The 21,922-nt window shown below is 38.6% G+C and overlaps 1 protein-coding gene across 2 annotated transcripts in view; it reads right to left on the minus strand.

The window, feature by feature from the left end:
* Positions 1-21,922, minus strand: part of LOC130544895 (inactive dipeptidyl peptidase 10) — a 46,221-nt gene that overhangs the window by 8,471 nt on the left and 15,828 nt on the right. Inside the window, exons 5-15 of one of the 2 annotated variants that reach the window (XM_057319061.1) lie at positions 21,063-21,134; positions 14,914-14,966; positions 14,310-14,391; positions 12,285-12,405; positions 11,852-12,006; positions 11,064-11,161; positions 8,623-8,746; positions 7,439-7,483; positions 7,146-7,250; positions 6,773-6,864; positions 5,108-5,155 (exon numbers count right to left, since the gene is read on the minus strand). In XM_057319061.1, the coding sequence (XP_057175044.1) occupies positions 5,108-5,155; positions 6,773-6,864; positions 7,146-7,250; positions 7,439-7,483; positions 8,623-8,746; positions 11,064-11,161; positions 11,852-12,006; positions 12,285-12,405; positions 14,310-14,391; positions 14,914-14,966; positions 21,063-21,134 (995 nt within the window). The remainder of the gene's footprint in view (positions 1-5,107; positions 5,156-6,772; positions 6,865-7,145; positions 7,251-7,438; positions 7,484-8,622; positions 8,747-11,063; positions 11,162-11,851; positions 12,007-12,284; positions 12,406-14,309; positions 14,392-14,913; positions 14,967-21,062; positions 21,135-21,922) is intronic. The other variant, XM_057319062.1, reaches the window with a different exon arrangement.

Raw genomic sequence — 21,922 nt, forward strand, 5'->3', positions numbered from 1 at the left:
GTAAAGCAGCGTTTACGGTAAATGCATATAAGTGTAAACAATAGAAACATAAGAACGACATTGTATTCGGAACATGATATTCATAATGCTATAAGGCAAGTGTATTCATAATGCTATAAGTCAAGTGTGTTCATCAAACTTTTCATTTGATTTCATTTTTTCAAGATGTATAATATCTAACTACAAAACAATTGTAAGATTGTAATCGGTTACCAAATAGAGCAACAATTCTGTACATTGAACAACGATTGAACAACAAAATTTTAAGAAATGGATGGGCATGATGCCATTTCAACCAAATACCAAAATGTAATCAATTATTTTATATAATATATTAACTTACTTCAATCAAAATGTATATATAACTATATAAATCCATATTAAAACATGTACAAAGCGGCTGCTGGATAAGCTCCAGGAGAACATTAGTTGGGCACAAATGGAGGTCAAACCAAGCAAATCCCACAGCATTTCTATTGTCAAGGGCAGGCTTACCAATGACAGGTTCTGTATAAAGGGTGAGCCCATACCAACAGTCACTCAAAAGCCCATCAAAAGCCTTGGACGGTGGTACACCGCAGATCTTAAAGACGCCGAACAGGTGGAACAACTCAGGCAAGAGACAGCCAGTGGACTCAAGAAAATCAATAATACAGCTCTTCCTGCTGAAACTCTGGTGCTTCCAATTTGGCTTGTTGCCACGCCTGATGTGGCCAATTTCAATGTATGATCTCACGGTGTCTCACGCCAATAACTTGGAGAGATTGGTGAGTACACAAGTGAGGAAATGGCTTGGGCTACCAAGATGCCTTAGCAACATAAGGCTGCACGGGAATGGAGCTCTCTTTCTTCCCATTTCAAGCCTTGTGGAGGAATATAAATGCACCAAAACAAGGTAAGAGATGATGCTCAAAGAATCCTGTGATCCCTGTGTAAGAGATGCTGCTCCAACAGTAGTGACAGGAAGGAAATGGAACCCAACAGTGGTAGGAGATGCAAAGGCAGCCCTTAGACATAAGGACATCGTGGGACAAGTGCAACATGGCAGAGGGGGACTTGGTTTGGCATCAACCACACCCACGTGGCGAAAAGCGACACCAAAGGAACAGCGTCACCTGGTAGTAGAGGAGGTTCGGTGCCAAGAGGAATCAAGTAGATGCGCCAGAGCAGATCTCAAGCCCAGCAAAGCCGTTGGATGAGGTGGGAAGGCATTGAACGGCGCAAAATCACTTGAAGTGAGCTGTGGAGTATGGAAACAAACAGGCTAAGTTTTATCATAAGAGCTACATATGATGTGCTGCCCTCACCAACAAATCTGCATGTTTGGTGTGGACAGGATCCAGCCTGCCACCTATGTGCAGCTCCAGCAAACCTCAAACATATTCTTGTGGGTAGTAAGAAGAGCTTGACACAGGGGAGATACACATGGTGCCACAATCAAGTACTAAAGTGCTTGGCTGCAGCAGTAGAGACCAAGAGAGTGGCAGCAAATGCCATCCCCCAAAACCCCAAAGCTAACTCGCTAAAAAGGCAACCTTTTATTCGGGAGGGGCAGAAACAGCGGCCCAAGTCCCTAACCCCAGATTCAGGTCTGCTGAGTATAGCCAGGGATTGGGAAATGCGAGTTGATTTAAACCACAGACTTACTTTCCCCTTGGAAATCGCAGTGACCAACCTGCGGCCGGACATGGTTCTGTGGTCCAGCTCCAGTAGGACAGTCCTCATAGTTGAGTTGACTGTACCTTGGGAAAAGGCCATTAACGAAGCATTTGAAAGAAAGAATCTCCGGTATGCCAACTTGGCAGCGGAGGCTGAAGATCAGGGATGGACAGCGAAAGTGTTCCCGGTGGAAGTGGGCTGCAGGGGCTTTGTTTCCAATTCCACTATAAGGCTGCTTAAGAAAGTGGGGAACAGAGGACAGGCCCAATGGACGGTAGTCAAAGAACTTGCCAACGGGTTGGCGTGTATGGTTGCGTTGATTTTTGGTAATATTTTGTAATGTTATGCCATACGGGACCGGGGGCACTGAGCTTGCATTAACGGAGCCAGTGGGGCTATAACAGCCTTAGCCAACAGGTTGGCGCATATGGTTGCGTTGATTTTGGTAATGTGTTGTAATGGTATACCATACGGGACCGGGGGCACTGAGCGCGCATTAACGGTGTGGGTAGTCGTGGCCTAATGGTTAGAGAGTCGGACTCGTGACCAAAAGGTTGCCGGTTCGATTCTCAGGGCTGGCGTGTAACGACTGTGGTGCCTTTGAGCTGCAGTGATAGCTTCCCACTGCTTCTGGTGTATATGTGTTCACGACTTGCAGTGCGTGAGTTCACTAGTCACTGGATGGGTTAAATGCAGAGGTCACCATAGCTGACAAATAGGTCACTCTCAGAGGACAGGTCCAGTGGAGGATAATCAAGAACTGGCCAGTGGTGCAGAAAGAAGAAGCCAATGGCTGTGGTTTAGGTGGATGGACACAGCATGGGCTGCCAGATGACCTTGTAACAATGTGACACACACCCAGGTCTGATCAACCTGGGGTGGGCCTCCCTTGGCTGAGGGTGTCTTGAGGGTGATAAAGGGCCGAAAAACACCCAATGAGGCTGAGGTGCACAACTGACGATGTGTCGCATTGATGGGAACCATACACCAAAAGGCATCTTTCACCCAGGATAATGTGATGAAATTGGGACACACAACTCATGAGATGTCTCTCTGATAATGGCCAGGAAAGGTAAGTATGCTATGTATTTCTATAATCATTTATCCCCCGAACACAGAGGATGACGAACCAGTGAAACCTCAGACCTCCTTTCCTCTATTCATATTCTTGACTGCTTTCCCCTGCATAAGGCGTGGGAAATATCCTATTGGGCAATTCAACTGTGCTGAAATAGTGGGATTAGAACACCTAGTCCTATTAAGCGAATCTTTTATTACACTACTTTTTAAAATTTTCTTTAAAAAAGGTCATACAGAACAAAACAAGGATGGGTACTTTAGCAGAGTAATATTTGGGAGAACTATTCCTTAAAGGTGCAGTAAGCGATTTCTGAAAACCAACCCACTGCTACGCAAAAGGAACACGCCCCTTCCTGCATTGCTCCACTCTCAACCGCAATGCAGGCATCAAATGCTTAACCTTTTCATAGCTTAGACCCCGCAAATGAATAAAGTAAGTGAAGATGTATTTACAAGGAGCACACTGGTTCCAGAAAGACAATGACATTCAAAACTGCTCCGTTACACAGCTAATATTGCAACAACAACATATCTTGGTTCTGTTAAACAGCAAAACCAACGTTACTCACATAGGCTACTATTAAGAATCAAAGCAATCTCCTCGGGGGGGATTTTAGACGATCTTGCTCTCCAACGTCTCTCTCCTGGAAAGCCGTCACCATTGTATGCTAGCGTAGCGGGTGCTAGTGTCGCTAAAAGTCTGTGTACTGCGGGTCCTAACGCATCTCCACTGGGAAGTCTTTATAATGCTGCCTTCACATGCTTTTGGAAAGTTCCCACTTCTGGTGCTTTGTTGTCGTAAAAAATGTTTTTTAACCTACATCCTACTGTATAGTTTTACCGCACCATCTAGTCAGCTTGCTGACTTTTGTGGAATATTGGTAAAATACATGCTATTTTCACTGTGTATAAAAGTATGCTTCAAATGATTATTCACATATGTAAATACAGTATGTACTAATTTAATGACAATACAATGAAGCTGTTGCAGGAAAATGAATAAATCGATATCTGTCACAGCTGAAATCCTTCTCCCATCCGCCATGTTTCAAGTTTAAAGTCACCATGCAATCAAACAGGAAAGTTCTACGTGTTTTACAGTGTTGCAGTTATTATTATAAATGATTTATCCGTGCACACCATTTTTTTTTTTTAAATTCATTTTCACTTGTAAATCTTTAATCAAAAACGTTAAGCTCCTCTCAACAACAACTCTTCACCACATGACGTCAGCAACAAAAAAGGAGATAGGACTATACTGACTGTCCAATGGCTAGGCCCAACTTACAACAAACCAATAAAAAAGGGAAGGGCAAAATAAAGCCCTGCACTACATTTTTTCTAACTTCAGAAGCCGTTTCACTCGGATACACGTCACGATACAGAAAAGAGGTCAATCGCAACTTCCGTTTCATGGTGACTTTAAGACCCGCCCATCTCGGGAACTCGGGTATCAAAATTATTTCCCAACTTCCCAGTGGGAACTGCGACTTCAGAGCAACTTCATGTGCAATTATTACCTCGTAAACTCATATTTCCGATCATTCCGAGAGCACGTGAATGCAGCATAATATTAACATGGGTCCTAGCTCCTGCCTGACTTTTATCCTTCTTTTTACACGTAAAATCCACAGACCCTATACTTTTATGTAATAAAAAGACATCGCTCTTTCTACAGTCTTTCTGCAGACACGCCCATTACTGCTGATTGGCTACAAGTTTGTTTTGGTACTCGGCCCGACTCGTTCGTATTCCATCATCCTTTAAACCTAACACTTGACCTCTGCACCGTCTCCATATTGCTTGGAGCATTGCATTAAAAATCTATGAGAACTGGTGGCCCAGGGAGAGCAAGTGAGAGGCTTAAAGCATTAATCAAAGGTTAGGGAACACACTTTAAATCCTCCCTCCCCTGCACATCTCTCTTTCAAGCCCCCCTCTCTCTCTCTCTCTCTCTCTAAGCCTGTTAAATGAATTAGCTGGGCTTCTTGTCTCGAGCTCACCAGAGGGGAAAAAACTTCATTGCTTGTCACGAATGTCCCCAATACACATCTCATCCCGTTCATTTAGACAAACACTGGTAGACTTTAATGAATGATAACAAGTCGTCAATGAACATGGGCTGGAGAATTGGGATTGTCCATATAGATATAAGGAACACAGCGCATCAGTAATGAGGACACGGATGTTGAAAATCCAGACACATTATTGAGAATATGAAATATCTCACAACAGGGTGTGCAAATGCTGTCAGCCTGATTTAGATGCAAATATGCGTCACAGCGTGAGAGGCACAGAATACAAAGACGGCGATGATAAAAAACTCAATTACGACTGAAAAGACGTATTGGTTTGAGACAGGACTCACCTGTATAAGTGTCTGCTCTGCTGCGACTCCTCCGTACTCAGGAAATATCTGCGGCAGAAAATGCACATTAAGAAAATCTTTCAGGAGTTGGCTAGATGTTTGAGGTATTTGTAGTCGAGTCGTTTATCTTCTGGTAATAGGGTCCACCTACTAGTACAACCTTTATACAGAGGAATAACAAGTAGGTTTGTTGTCAAGCATGCAGGGAAGTGGGTGACATGCAATCCTTTCTCTCAGTCCTGCCCTTGTGAAAACTATTTGGATAAATGTGCAAATGAATATGTTGTAAATTGTGGCAAACAAAATAGTTTTGTTGAGCCTGCAGAAAACCTTTACTAACATGGGAAAGTGTGTCACCACTAGTAAACAATTCGGTGGCAAATCTGTCTGCACTGAACAAGACCATGAAAAGATTTAAATTAAAATTATTCAAATAAAATGCTAATTGCTTGAAATATGTAAAAAAAAGTATGTGGCCAAAAAAACAAATTCTTTGAAGTTTCTAAATGGCATTCACATTTTTGAGAAAATGTGCATTGTTGTGTGTTTTTATTAACATACAAAAACATTATTTATTATTATTTAGCCTATGGCTTTTCTTTATTAAAAGCATTATTTACATTACACATGCACATAATAGCATATAACTTACATCTCAAATTGTGTTACAGTATCATTCCAAATGTTTTATCTGACAAAACCTTAAGCAATAGTTCACCCAAAAATTAAAATCTGTCATCATGTATTTTCCCTCTTGTCATTTTAAACCTATACGACTTTCTTTCTTCTTCTGAACACAAAAGAAGATATTTTTAAGAATGTTGGTAACCAAACAACACTGGTCCCCATTGACTTGCATTGGTTTTGTGTCCATACAATAGAAGTCAATGTTGTTTGGTTATCTATAATCTTCAAAGTATATTATTTTGTGTTCTGCAGAAGAAGGAAATTCATACAGGTTTGAAATAACAAGAGGGTGAGTAAATGATGTCAGAATTTTTGGGTGAACTAGCCCTTTAATTGGCGTGTGCTCATACACTTCTAATTTCTTGAAAAATATTTAAACACAGTTCAGGCTGAAATTTTTAATTAGTCAGTTTTTCCATGACTGTCACAATTGCATTTGACGGCCAAATAAATAATAAAAGATTAAAATTGCATCGCCACAGATTTCTTTTGCTTGTGCTTGAACTTGCAACCAATTTTCAGCAGTAATCGCCAAACGTTTAACGGTCTGACGAAACACGTTTTTTGTACGAGCACGTTGATTAAAAACAAGTCATTCATTTATGGTGTGCAACTTTGATAGCAATATAGATCAGCGTGTTTTAAGAGCTGGCTAGACATTTCAGCACTGAAAAGAGAGAAGATGCAATTGCCTCCGAGATGATTATCTAACAGGGACAGTTTTATGAAATTATAATTAGAGAATAATAGAGAAACGTACTGTAAATGACACCGTCATTAGCAGCAGCTCGACAATAAATTATCTTATTAATTTTAATGAAGTGCCATCTTGAGTGATTCAATCGGCTAAATGTGATCACAAGGCATAAATAATTTCATAATTGCTCGTATTAGGTAGTTAGTGTGGATGATGAGAGGCTTTACAATACAGTCTTGGGGTTTTTCAGTCAGAAGGGTTTGCTCGTAAAGCTCACGTACATTTTATTGTTCTCCTCATCAAGGGCGCATAGTGAGGTCACGTCCCAGTTCCCTGATGTCAGAAAGCGAGGAGAAGCCGATGGGGTTAAAGTCTGAAAGGGAGAGAGGAAACAATATACTGTACATTTGTAAATGTCCTAACAAAAAAGACATCATTTAAGAGCTAGTAAATAGATGCAAATCCATACAACTAACAAAAACAACTTTAAAAAAAAACGTGATTTAATTTTTAAAAAATTTAAATAAGCAAAATCCAAAATGATACGCAAACTTCTTCAATTGCATACGCTTTATGGTTTCAAATCACAAAGTTTATGTGTGCATCCGAGTTCATTGTGCACAGTGTGAGAATGAAATGATTCCATCCACAGACCTGAGCGGGGAGACTGGCGATGTGAAGAAACTCCCCACGGGCACCTTGCTTGGCAGGCAGGATGAGATAAAACAGGGAACCATCTGCCGTGAACATCGGCTCGTCCTGTAGGACAAGCCGCCATCAATACACCAACCACCAACAGATCAATGAAAAACGACACCATTTTGATGCAATTCATTTCTGTCTTCAGCTTTTAGGAGGAGTACAACATGGCCTGAAAATTGATTAAATGTCTCCCTTGAGAGAGAGAGAGAGAGAGAGAGAGAAAGAGAGAGAGAGGCTAAACTTACCTGCCGCTGATTGTTGTGCCAAAAATCCAACGTCATTTGGTGCCTCTGAAGATTAAAGACATTTAAAAAAAGATTGGACATGTCATATTTCATGCGTAATATATGTGCCTAAATGTTTGATTCTCTTCAGCCTGCCAGCGAGAGGTGTACTCCATAATAAACTTATCGGCTGACTCAGAGACAGTCAATCCATCATTCTAACTGGAATCATATTAAGGACGTTTCATGTTTATCTGGAGTTTAGTCGTGTTGTCTCACTGCTGTCTGAAACAACTACAGTTCCAAATTCACTCCATTAGGAACCTCTAAATCATCTCTAACTTCTTTAGACAGGGTGCGCTTGTAAATATAGTCACAATGAATCTTACTAATGTTTTAAAGGGACAGTTTACGCAAAAATGAAAATTCTGTCATCATTTACTCACCCTCAAGCTGTTCCAAATCTGTATAAATTTCTTATTTTCTGATGAACACAGAGAAAGATATTTGGAAGAATGCTTGTAACCAAACAGTTCTTGGCCACCATAGTAGGAAAAACGACAATGGTAGTCAAAAGTGTCCCAGAACTGTTTGCTTTCCTACATTCTTCAAAATATCTTCTTTTGAGTTCAACAGAACTAAGACATTTATAAAGAATTTTTCCCTACTATATTAGTCAATGGTGGCCAAGAACTGTTTGGTTACAAGCATTCTTCCAAATATCTGTCTTCATTAGAACATCGACATTTATACTGATTTGGAACAACTTGAGGATGGGTAAATGATGACAGAATTTTCATTTTTACTAGCTTTACTATGTCATGTATTTTAGCACATCTGCAATTCACTGTATTGACCAATCAGCATCCAGAACAGAAAGCATCCAGTCGGTTTTATAACTGAAGGTACCAGTTGCCCACAGCAGATTTAAAAATCAAACAAGATTGTCACATCGCTGTAAAACACAAGCACACCAGCGCACATCCGATCAATCACCCGCAGGCGCATACACAAATAGGGGGTGACCTTTAAAAGTTGAGGCAGGCTGCAAATAGAAATTGAGGCTTAAAAGTAAAGCTGAGCGAGTCTATCACGCTTCGGAAAGGAAAATGGGCTGAGCTGGCAGAAGAGAAGCTGGAGATTCAGAGCTCAGGGCCAAATCAATAGATAAAGACACCGCAGTGGATGAAGTGATGACCTCTGACCTCTGAGCAGGCTCCTGTCGTGGCCTCGCACACACACAGCACAGAATGATTCTGGACCCGGTTCAACCATCGCATGGCTAGACGAGTATTGCTGATCCAACTCACCATGGAGATGTAGCTATCTCTGCAGAAAAAGAGAGAAAGAGTTCATTTCTCACTGTATTGAAAAGGAAAGCTGAAAGGGGATTTTTCCCTGCCCAGCACAAAATGTTACTGTGATGTTCAAAAGAATAATATTTAGTATTTTAATATTACTCAGATCTATGGACAAATCCTGAAGAGCAGACCTGAAGATGACCTAAATGTGGACGGTGCTTGCCTGTGCACTTTCTCCACCCCGATGCTATTACGGTGTTTTGGGTAATTGCCAATGTCTTGCTATGTGGTTTCTAAGGTGCTAGTAGTTTTAGATTAGCTGTGTTTGCCACAGTGTTCTGGGTTGTTGCTAGGGCATTACTGATGGCGAGATGTTTTCTTACTGGACCAAGACCAAGAAAAGCCCAGCCCTGAGTCTCTATGTCATTCTGGTCCCAAGATATGGCTAAGGTAGAAACCAAGGAAACTTTTTCCCAAGATGAAAACCTAAAGTCTGATTAGTTTGAGATGCATTATATGCTGCAGTTATACAAGTTATACATTTACAATGCTATTTTCATATCATTTTCTCTTGTTTAAGGGCCATTTTCATTTAAACTGGAAAGGCATGTCATAGATTACAGTATATTCCTTGACCATGTCTTATAGTCTCTGGAAAAATATAGACCATTTAGTAGATTACAATCTTTTTTATGAGGATAATAAGATTTGCAATAACACCATGTGTTGTATTCTTTTCTGTATGTAGTCTGTATATGTATTCTAATATTCTATGTATGCATATACATTATATGTATTCTATATTTTTTTATTTATTTATCGATTTTATTTTATTTATCCAAACTACAGTAACCACTGCCTAATGTATGTAAAGCTGCAACAATTGTACAAAAACATAAATAACTTATTATAATTGAACTCAACTTTTTTTATGAAACAGTTATTGGTTTGTTGCCTTCATAAAATACTATATATTTATACTGTATAATACACATTATCTGTAATAATATTCCATTAAACTTAAGTACAGCTTACTGATGATATATTATTAGGTGCATCAGTCCTCAAAAAAGTAATTTGGAAAAGAACACTTTCATAGCTGCTGCCACTACTTTGGTACACCTAAAAACACTCCAGAGCCTTGAAACGGCTTCAGAGTACAAGCAAAACCCTCTTCAATTTTAGTTTTATAGTATATTAGTAATTTTTCCCGGCTAAATTGCATCATTTCTAAACCACACTGTTGTTTTCACATTCATCCCTTGTGTTAATTTGATGTATTTTTTGTAATGTTTAATGCTGCTATCTTAGCTCGATCTTTCTCTAAAAAGAGATCTTTTATCTCAAGGGTGGAACCTGGTAAAATAAGGGTTTAATTAAATCACGCTCTGGGGTGATTTTCAGCAGGAGGAGCGCAACGCGTGTTGCCGTCAAGGGCAAAATTGTTTCAGTCGGCTCGAGATCTATGTTTAGGGTTCATTTTCCAGCAGGGCGCAAAAACAAAGCAAACAGCGAAAACAAAAGCTATGAAGAATGGCTTAAATATCAAAGGATGGTATTCTGGGCCAGAGCTCAGACTTAAATTCAATTGAAATCCTGCAGCAAGACCTGAAAATTGCTGTCCGGCCGCATACTCCATTTAATTCAGCAAAGTTGTGGCATATTTGCACTGAAGAATGGCCGAACCTTGCACACAGCCTAAAAGATTCTTGGTTATGTATGTCCAAAACATTGTGGTAGCTTTAGTATGGACCAGATAATTGCACATGTCAAATCTATCTATTAGAAATACATAATGCACATGAAATGGCAATTAACAAGTTAACAATTTAGGGGTACTTTGAATAAACCAATAAAATATTTTATGTAGTCATCCTACGTCTTTTTCTGGCATCATGCACAGCGTGGAGGATTTGCCCACAAGAAGAGCTATATTTCTTGTTGTTTTACCATTCGAAAATATGATTCACATTTGTTAGGGAGAAAACTTGATTTTAAAACATTTTGAGTCTTATAAATAATTTGAATATTATGAGGAATTGCTTTCATTTGTTTGTTGCCTAGAAACAACATTTTGTAGTGACACCATCCCTGTTACCACCTCAGAGAAAATTGCGGTTGTCATATATTATGTTATTTTTAATAAATGAAAGAAAAATCTAATAAAATACAAATGTTTTCTATTATTGCACATTGTTAATTGACAGTTCACAACATGCAACAAACATTTCATTTTTTTCTTCTCAAAAATTATAAAAAAAAACATAAATACAAATCGTCTGCCCATATTGATTTGTTGGCATAAGTGTGACTGCAGACACAATGTAATGAAAGATAAACTTCACCTGTTGTTTAGGGAGTCGGGTGGAATCATTTCTAATGTGTGAGCTGGACCGTATAAATTCACCACAAACAGGCTGGCTGATGGGATTCTGGAACCTGCCTTTACAAAGTGAACACGTTCAACATCATCACATCACAAACAACATCTTTTCAATTCTAAACATTTCAAGTCGTCATATGGAACATTTAAAAGCAAAAGATCATTTTCTTCGATATGCATGTTTCAATCCATATGACTTTCTTTCCTCCATAAATAATCCAGCACATCCAAGTCAGTGTGAATTCTTTGTACAAAATATAGATTGATCGGGTTTTTGATTTCACAGACTTAATGATCCAGTCACAGCAATAAATAGTTTGCAGCATGAAGTCGTATAAATCACTTTAATGTTGCTTTTATGGTGCTTCTCTGTCCTTTTTTTAACATGAAAGATCTACACCGTGTCTACACCGGACGCAACCGGTGGGATTGTCGTGCCGCGCCACATCCAGTGTGGACAAAATTTAAAATGATAATGGGTTCTAATGCCTTCTATTGTCTTGGTGTAGACACGGTGTTATTGTAATTTCATAAAAAAGGAATGACCAACACAATTCTTCAAAATGTCTCCCTTTGTGTTTCAAGAAACAACAGAAGTTAAACAAGTCTGGAAAAAGATTTTTTAAGTTTTCAAGTTTGAGCGAATTACAGCAGTAGTTCTGAACTCTTGTATCTCTTCTTTATGCTGACAGAATTATTCATTTTCGAGTAAACTATAACAACAACAAAAATGTTGTGTTGTGCTTGTACCTTTGGGTACGGGTAGACCACATTAGATGGATAGATCCCGCCCAGGAAGTGAGGTATCTCCATAAAAGGCGTGGCTGAGTTGTTGATGGAAAGATATGCCAGCCGCGCACCATCTTTGGCCCACCAGAATGCAGGATATTTCAGGAGTATTTCCTCTAAAACATCACACATTTCAATAAGGTAAGGGACAGAAATTAAAGTTTGATGAAGTGTATCAATCTATAACAGAGAGCACCGTTGACCTGTGCCGATTACCATAAATCTAATTTATCCATCTCATCGCATATTTATGAGATCATGATCTTCACGTAACTACCGCGCTGTCTTCAAGTGGGTTGTCACAGTTGTCTCAAAGCAACAAATAATATTGAGTCATTACAGCAACGGACTGCGGTTGGAGGTTTTTTTGGAAGACACATTCGAGATCACTGACCCTCATAGGTCCAATCAGACAGTCCATTAAGCACCAGTGCACTTCTGCCTGTGGTTGTCAAACGCATCGCCTTGCTGGAAACATCGGGCTGGTAGTAGATGTCATTCTCGAAAACAAAGACCTGGCATTAACAGAGACACCAAAACAACATTAATGTGAATAGATGGAGCTATAATCTGAGATGCTTGCAGGGATGTTAGAAAACGAGGAGTGTTGGATGCATAATAACAGCTCGAGCATCTGTAGTTTAAGAGATGTGCACTAAAACGTACAGCTGCTCTCATGAATATGAAACGCTAATTAAACGAAGGGATCGACGACCTATTCATCAGTCACACATTGCTGCGTAATTAAGGCTACGTCTTGAATAGCATACTACAATACTACTCTTACTACTGTTCAAGTATATGAATTATGCTGTACACAATGTTTAAACATAATTCCCAGGACACATTTGATCAAATGAGCAGTGTACTATACAACAGAGGTTAAGGACAGTTCACACAAAGAACAATAACTATAAAGATACTAGCATACTTATTCTTAGTTTGTACGCTGTTGCACATTTAATAAAAGGGATAGTTCACCCCAAAATGAAAATTCTTTCAGCATTCATTCACCCTCATGTCAAACCTGTTATGACTTTCTTTCTTTTGCAGAACACAGAAGAAGATATTTTGAAGAATGTTGGTAACCAAACAACATCAGTCCCCATTGACTTCCATTGTATGGGCACAAAACCACTGAGACATTTCTCAAAATATCTTCTTTCGTGTTCTGCAGAACAAAGAGTCATATACAGGTTTTGAACGACACGAAGGCGAATAAAAGATGACAGAATTGATATGCTTGGTTGAACTGTCCCTTTAAATTTGAGTGGATTTTGATTCAGCTGGACAAAAAAAAACACTCTGAAAGTGATCCCAAAGACCGCTCAATTTTCTTCAATTGGATATGACTCTTAAAAATTAATTTTTGGTCTTTTTTATTTGTTTAAACTTTATTTGTATAGTTAACAGTATAGTTATACTTATTGTTCTTGGTGTCAACAGGGCTTTACTACATAAATTGCTGTACTATATCCCACAATGCAATGCTCCCCAGTACACTCCCTGCTGGGAAAAACATTAGAAACCCAATAGAAACCATTACAGAAATTCTAATAGTTTCAATTATAAAATACCATTATGAACCTATGTCTTTTTCCATTAAAACCATTACAAAATCATTTTTTTGTAGTGTGTTTAGGCATTATTTTTATAGGATTAATCTGCCAGATAGCGGGCCGTTTCCCGGACAGTTTAGCTGGATTATGTAAAACAAGGACTAGGCCTAAATTAAGACACAAACATGCCTTTTTACAAACATGCTTTACAAAATACATTACTTGTGTGCACTTTGAGGCAAAATAATGGTATTATGTATTTTAAGATATGTCCCTGCTAACTGTTTTCAGTTTAGACAGGTCTAACATTTATTTTAGTCTTAAACCCTGTCTGGGAAACCGCTCCAACACCCCAACACTAGAATCCATCACATACCAGTAGACACCGTTATAGTTTTCATTAAAACCAACACAATTCCCATTAAAACTATTAAATCCATTACATTTTCTGTTTGGGTTTTTTTAGCAGGATTTTTTTTTACCTAAGCTGTCACTGGCGCTATACCCTTTCAAAAAGTACACCTTTGCACCTAAAGAGTGCATATTGATACTTCAAAGGTACATATATGTATACATATACGTACCTAAATGATACATATTGGTACCTCCTTTAAAGGACACCGTCCCAATAACAGCTTGGGACTTGATTCATTAGGCTTCAAATGTTAAACTCTATTATCCGCTTTAATTTCCAACATGTTTGAAAATCACAAAAAACTGCAGTATATACTGTGCAGTATTTAGCTATTATAGCAAGCTATTATTCCATTCCGAACATAGTCTCATACTTCATTCTAAGCATGTTGGCTATGCGTACTAGCTGTAATGCAGTTCGAGACAAATGAAGGGTGCATTCTCACCAGCTGGTTCCCTTGAGGCCCCCACGCCGCATACTGAAGTACAGACACATCCTCATCTGGTGGTGTGAGGTCCACAATTTCCCTACAGACGCGCAGGGAAAAAAGCACACACGCACGCAAATATTGTCACTCTTACATCTGAAACACTAAACGGCACAAAAAGTGCTTGGAGGAGCTCATCGAAGCAGCACGATGCAGAGATCATACACAACAAAGTAAAGTAAAATACACAAAGAGTCAAGGCCACGGGTCTATTCATGCAATGGAACCTCAGCTAAGGCTAAATGATAGGTGAGTTCAGAATAAAACAAGCAAATGGGCTTGAAGACATTCGTTTACTGTTACTGCCGTTTCATAACCACAGGCACAATACAGCAAATCCCTGTCGGAGCATTCAGTACATTGCAGGTTAGTGAAATAAGATCTCGTCCGCTGGAGATCCGCCAACTTTAGGGCAAATAGGACCTTTCAGAACTGTTAAAGAATCGATGCCTGATGGATAACTTTGGATGGAAGTACAAACAGGAGGGGGCCGTTGGGTTGTTTTTTAGGTTGTGCACATGCCCAATAAAGGCCATGCAGAACGGGACCTCTGGCTACCTACCCGCTGGTCACAGTGTAGATTGCAAAAGATGCAGTGAAGGACTGTGAGAATACCTGGAAAGGGGCAGAGGACATGGTAGATCCCTAAATTGTATACATGCATGCAGACACAAACACACAGGCTATGTTTGGAATAGCGTACAACCACACAACATTATCTTCGCATGTGCACAGTATTCCAACTTTTTCTGTGTTCTGTCCTGCATACTACTTAAAATAGCTTGTGTAAGTGTATACTTCACAATATTTAGTATGCCGTATACCAGTATTCCATAAACATAGCCAAAGACGCGCACACGCTCACATATATCTCAACACTCTCTCTTTTTAGTTTCATTTTATTCTCTCACTCCAACAAACACTGTGAAAAATTCAGGTCTCAGCTCAAAATTTCGTAGTGACTGGTTACATCTATTTTTTTTTGCCATGGGGAGAATGGGAATTATGACATGTGGCAACATCTGTACCTACATTTACAACATTTTAAAGGAACAGCAAACCCAAAAATGAAAATTCTGTCAACATTTACTCACCCTCAAGTTGTTTCAAACCTGTTTACGTTTCTTTGTTCTGTTGAACATAAAGAAAGATATTTGGAAGAATGCTAACAACTGACAGTTCTGGGACATATTGGCCCGGTTTCACAGACGAGGCTTAAGGCCAGACTAAAATGAATGTGTGACCTGTCTTAACTGAATATAACTTGCCCAGAAATATCTAAAAATATATCAGTGCCATTCTTTTATCTCAAGATGCACACCAGTAATGTATTCTTCTAAGGCATTTTTATAAAAGCAACATAAATATCTTGATTCAACTAAGGCTTAGTCCTGGCTTAAGGTAAACCGTGTCTGTGAAACCAGGGCATTGACTACCATAGTAGGAAAAATGATTGTATAATGTTTAGTTGTTGAACACAAAATAAGATATTTTGAAGAATTTAGGAAAGCAAACAGTTCTGGCGCACTTTTGACTACCATTGTCATTTTTCCTACTATGGTAGTCAATGATGTCCCAGAAATGTCAGTTGTTAACATTCTTCCAAATATCTTTCTCTGTGTTCATCAGAGCAAAGTAATTTATACATATTTGGAACAACTTGAGGGTGAGTAATTCATGACAGAATTTTCATTTTTGGGTGAACTGTCCCTTTAAGACAATTGAAACAATATGATGTAACCAGTCACTTCAAATTTTTTACAGTTAAGCACAACTACTGTATGGATTCTGCTTAATTAATCTTTTAATTTTTAAAATCAAAACCAAAAGGCAAAGCTTTGCAAAATATCTGCATCTACTTCAACCTTAATGTGAATATCAATAGCAAGATTGGGAATCCAGCCTTCAAGCTGTCCGACTCTTACACTGCATGACATGGATGGGGTCACGTGACCGAATGATACCGGGCAACCGTCTTTATCAGCACGATCATTGGGGTCGATGTTCCTTTTAAAGTAAAAGATCCACCTTTTAACACACGCACATTTCCTTGAAACCCACTTCACTGAATTGCCATGTTAGTGATGTCTTAAATCAATACCATGCCCTTTTGGTCTTGAAAAGGCGACTGTACATTCCGTCAGTAAAGCAGACAGTATATTACAGTGCATATGACTATATGAAGATATATACCTTTTGCATTGATCAGTTAGAATGCTAATGACTGGTGTAAAATCAGACCTTTTTACTGTCTTTGCACCATCAGTGCAGAATTCAGCGTGGTGACAAGCTCTGAACGAGAGCCGCTTCCCAAAAGCGTAATAGGATTGAATGTCATTCCCTACACTGAACACTAACAACAGAACAGCAGGGTGTCGAACTGTCTGACAAAGCTTATTGAGTTAAAGGGATTGTTCATCTAAAAAATGAACTCATTATTTACTCAACCTCTGTCATTGCAAACCTGTATGACTTTCGTTCCTCTGCAGAACACAAAAGAAGATATTTTGAAGAATGTCAGTAACCAAACAACTAAGGTTCCCACTGACTTCCATTGTATGGACACAAAACCACTCTCACATTTTTCTAAATATCTTATTTTATGTTCCACAGATGAAACAAAGTCAGGCTTTGAATGACATGAGGGTGAATAAAGGATGTATTTTTGGGTGAACTGTCCCTTTTAATGGATGAAGGGTACCGAAAGGTTTGGATCATCTGTGAAGAAAGACATTTCTGTATCATTTCTGCGGAAGTTGCAATCTCAAAGTTGAGTTCAGAAGCACAATTTCTCAGGTGTAGGACTGTGTGTGTGTTTATAGAAAAATAGATAAATTCTTTTGTGCATTCCGGGTGTGTGAGTCATAAATCCTCTGTTGGCAAAATAAATATCTATAGAGCAAACAGAGGGAGAAATATTGCTCACGTGGAATTCTGTAACGTTGTGGTACTGTTGTAGTAATTACTGTATCTTGATTTCCTCAATAATACTGAGAGGAGAGCTGGAGCCCACACAGTTGTCACTGCCAAAAGTGCGCAGCGTGAGATCTGACCGGCCTTTTCTTCATGACTGCCTTTTTTTCTCGGTTCTCTCTGTTGTGTTGATTCTGACTAAAACCACTTGATTCATGTTTCTCGATTCATGTTTTCAATCTCTATTGTTCCGTATAGGTACAGAAACGTCCTAATGTCTTCGTTTCTGAACCTTTTTTGTCAGGAACGGTGAGGGAACACAAGAACAGAGGACCCAGGTGCAGACAGCGGGTAAGGGGTTAACAAGACGTTTAATAAATAATAAAGACAAAACCAAAAAACCCACGAGGGGGTAACATAACAAAACAAGGGAATATAATAACATGACAAGACAGGTCTAAGACTAACTAAACTTACACAAGAACTACAGTTAACACTTGACATAATTTACAAAATGACTACACTAGACTAAACTTGACAAGACACAGGGACTTACACCACATGAATCTAAATGAACCAGCACAGGACAGAAAACACAAGGGCATTGTAAATGGGATAAATCAAGAGGGGAACAGGTGAAGGGCATGAAACAATAAACGAGCAATAACGAGGAGACGAGAGGGCGGGAACAGAGACAAGACCAGAGAGGGTGTATGGAAGGCCATAAGGGCCAAAATTACCTTGAAACATGGGGTTCTGTCATGATCCTGCCACTAGACCACGAGTAACATGACATGATGCGGCAGAATCATGACACTTTTTCTACATTTCTTCTCTTTGACTATCCATTCAGCTTTGTGCCTTAAAAGAACGGTTCACCCACAAAATAAAAATTTGTTCATCATTTTCTCACTCAAAGATCAGTCCGATTTGTGCGCAAATCTTTCAAAGCTAGAGGCTTATGTCAGGATTTTTAATGTCAACTTTCAGCCATTTCCTCACACAACTGTACGGCTTCATAAAACTTTGAATACATTGCACATTCGGCATTGAAGTGGTAAAGAACATTTTTGTACAACATTTTTAGAATCATTTTTATACTTCTACAGACGCAGGCTTTTTGAAGCTTGAAAGCTTAGAATTACAGTCCTCAAAATTCAAGACCAAGACATTTCTCAGATGTCCTTGTTTTGTGTTCCGCAGAAAAAAAGAAACCCATATAGCTTTTGTACAACATAGGAGTGAATAAACAATGACCAAATAGAATGTTATCTCTCTCATTTCTCAATCTCTTTTAATATAGGAATTTCCATTTCTATTTTGCTCCTTGTTGTAGTCCCTCTCTCTCTTTCGCGCGCGCTCTCCATCATATATACATGCACCATCATCATGCAGCAACCCTTTTGCTTTCCTCCTTTTCATTTATCTCCTTACTTCGCATTTTCTGTTTCCAGCTATTTCTTTTCTATTTCCCATCTCCCTCTCTCTTTCTCTTCCTGTTGCTGTTATAATCTCTCCACACACATTCACACACCCCAGACTTCTAATCCCCATGATTGATTTTTATTGGACGGGGTGATCTAAGGGCGGCCGCAGATCACATCGTTTTTAACCCCGGCTTCTTCAGTCACCAACTCCCCCCCACCCGGCACCCCCCTCAACTCTATATTTGTGTCTTCAATGTAATGCTCCTGCTGCTCTGTTTAGTAGTTTGAACTGCAAACTGCCTCAGTCAGCACATAATCTCTAGATATGGAGGGAAAGAGATAAAGGGAAAGAGGTGGGGAACTAACAGAGAAATTTCATGTTTCCCTGCAAATGTGACCACAAATGTATCAGTGGTTTTTATCTTGAGTCAATGGAAATACAGAACTGGGTGAAAGTCCCGAATCTTGACAGGAACATATCCATTAAGAGTTTATGGCCTTTACGCCTCATTTGTGTTGTGGGTTAAGATCCAAAAAAAATACTAGACTAAATTGTAGTGTTACTATTGTGGGTAAAAAATACTGATGACTCATCCTGCATAGACTATTCGAACACCTAGCTGTCTAGAATGACAATGTCTACAATTCATGAAAATAATTTCTTATTTTAATTGTACTACTACTAATACTAACTTTCAGATTTTTTTCTACTGAAATACAACCAAACAAAGTAATATTCATGCAAAAAAGCATTCTATTCTATTCTATTCTATTCTATTCTATTCTGTAGACCACTTTGGAAAACGCAAACAACCCTGGCCCAAAGCTGGACCAACGCTGGTCCAGTAGAACTTTCTGTTTCAGTTTTTTAACACTGCACTAACGTTTGAACAAAATACAATCAAAATGTTAAACAAATGTCTCAAAGATTTCATTATATATGTAAGATTAAAAAAGGAAAAAGGAAACAAAAAGTGCTTTAAGACCAGTGTTTACATTTTACGAATGTGCTCTATTCTATTCTATTCTATTCTATGAACACAAATCCATCATGTATCACAACCTCAAGTGGAGAGCAAACAAATATTCACAAGTAGAGCCAAAGGTGAAATTGCAATAGAGGAAAATGGCTGTCTGGATTCTAATATTTCATTGTTTTCATTTATTTTCATTGCTTTCCTCTTTGGTTCTCTATCACTCATGTTTACGGCCTGCTTTAGTATACTCCTTCGACGGGAGAGAACACGGCACTGATGATTGTTTTCTGAAGTGGAGGGTCGACAGGGGGATGAGAATCACGGATTGTTGTACTAAACCAGACAAATAGCCAACAAGTTGTTTATTTTCAGCCAGTTACTTAACCCGCTGTAATCACAATGTCTCGGAGTGTGTGTCTCATTGCAATTCAGTCCAGAGACAGCTCTTCTCCTCTCTTTTTCTCTCCTCCTGTTTTCACCGCATTTAAATGTCCTATTCCCTTCACGTTTGCTTTCAGGAGGAGTAGCTTTCATTGTTGAAAACACTGCAGAAATTACAGTCTATGTCATCTCTCCTGCTGGTTTCGGGGATGTTTTATTTTGTCAGGTCATACATTAATAGATTGAAGACCTTGTGGGGTTCAACCTTCTTATACAGGACCACTGATATACTGTACAGTTGAACTATGTGTACAGGTTTGGCTAAACTCACAAAGCCCAAGTATTTAAAGGCACAGTTCACCCAAAAATGAACTTCTTTCAACGTTTAGATGTCATTCCAAACCTGTATGACTTTCTTTCTTCTGCAGAACACAAAAGAAGATTTTTTGAAGAACGTTGGTAACCAAACCATTGACTTCCATTGCATGGACACAAAACCACTGAGACATTTCTTAAGATGTCTTCTTTTGTGTTCTGCATAAAAAGAGTCATATGCAGGTTTGGATGTGAGATTACGATGAATAAATGATGACAGAATTTTTGGGTGAACTATCCCTTTAACAAGGTCCTCACAAACACAATGTCAAACAGATTTGTAGGGCATCTGAAGTGGTCCTTACTCCTTAAAAGGCATATAAAATGGGTCCTTCTTCCTATGGTAATGTCTAACATTATTTTACCTGTTTTATAGTCCGTCAGGGTAAAAGCATAAATTTAATCACTTCTGAGAGTAACAGCCCATCACTCCTCGACAAAGCCTCACAGTTTGAGATATCACTCCTGTCTGATAACTTGCCTTAGCAAACACCACTAATTAACTTAATGAGAGTAATGAGCAATAAAAGTCAGTGGGAGGCCCTCACTACCACATAAAAATAAATGCGTATGTATGTGTTTGTGTATTAATTGCACATAAAATTCTGTGTGTGTGTGTGTGTGGTTATATTACTCACAGGGCGTATATCATAGGCCATTAGGATGAACCTCTTATCAGCAGAAACCTGGAACCTCATGGACTTCAGATCCTACAAGAGAACCAAGAGCAAGAACATGTATGAGCTTTCATCATGTTGTCATTTATCACAGACAATCATTTTGACTCTCCTTTACAAATATCTATTAGAATAATCGTGATTAATCAGTTCCACAACAAATGCTTGTGTTTAAATAATATATCTGTGTGCCGTGTATATTTACGTATGTACAGCCGTGGAAAAAATTAAGAGACAGTTCTAAACTTTTATTTAATCAGCATTTCAAGATGTTTTGTGGCCATTCTAGTCCAGTGATTGTTGAATTTCAACAAAATCAAACAAATCAGGAGTGACTCAAAGTCATCCAACAGCAATGTGAAAGACTGACAGCATGACAAGACACCTGAAAACTGTGATACAAATAGAAGTTATCACATAAAAAATATTTTTGAACTTTTCCTAAATACAGTACATGAGTGTTGTATTGCTCAAAAGTAAATATGAACTTGTTTTCTTTGTGGTATTTGAGCTCTGAAAAATACAGAGCATCTTTTCTGTTATTTTCACCTGTTTCTCCAGTTTTCATTTTCTGCAAAAACAATAGTTTTATTTAATATTTGGGAGAAGTATTGTTAGTAGTTCACACAATGAAACAAAAATATCATTTTATTTGAACACATATCTATAAATAGTAAATTAAGAAAAAACGAAAATTATTTTTAAATGGTCTCTTAATTTTTTCCACACACGTGTGTATATATTTAAGAAATATGTGCAGTATATATTTATATTTTTACATAATATAAACTATTTATATTTATATATATTTAAATATTATT

The sequence above is a fragment of the Triplophysa rosa genome, linkage group LG21 (genome assembly GCF_024868665.1).
Source record: "Triplophysa rosa linkage group LG21, Trosa_1v2, whole genome shotgun sequence".
Classification (NCBI taxonomy): domain Eukaryota; kingdom Metazoa; phylum Chordata; class Actinopteri; order Cypriniformes; family Nemacheilidae; genus Triplophysa; species Triplophysa rosa.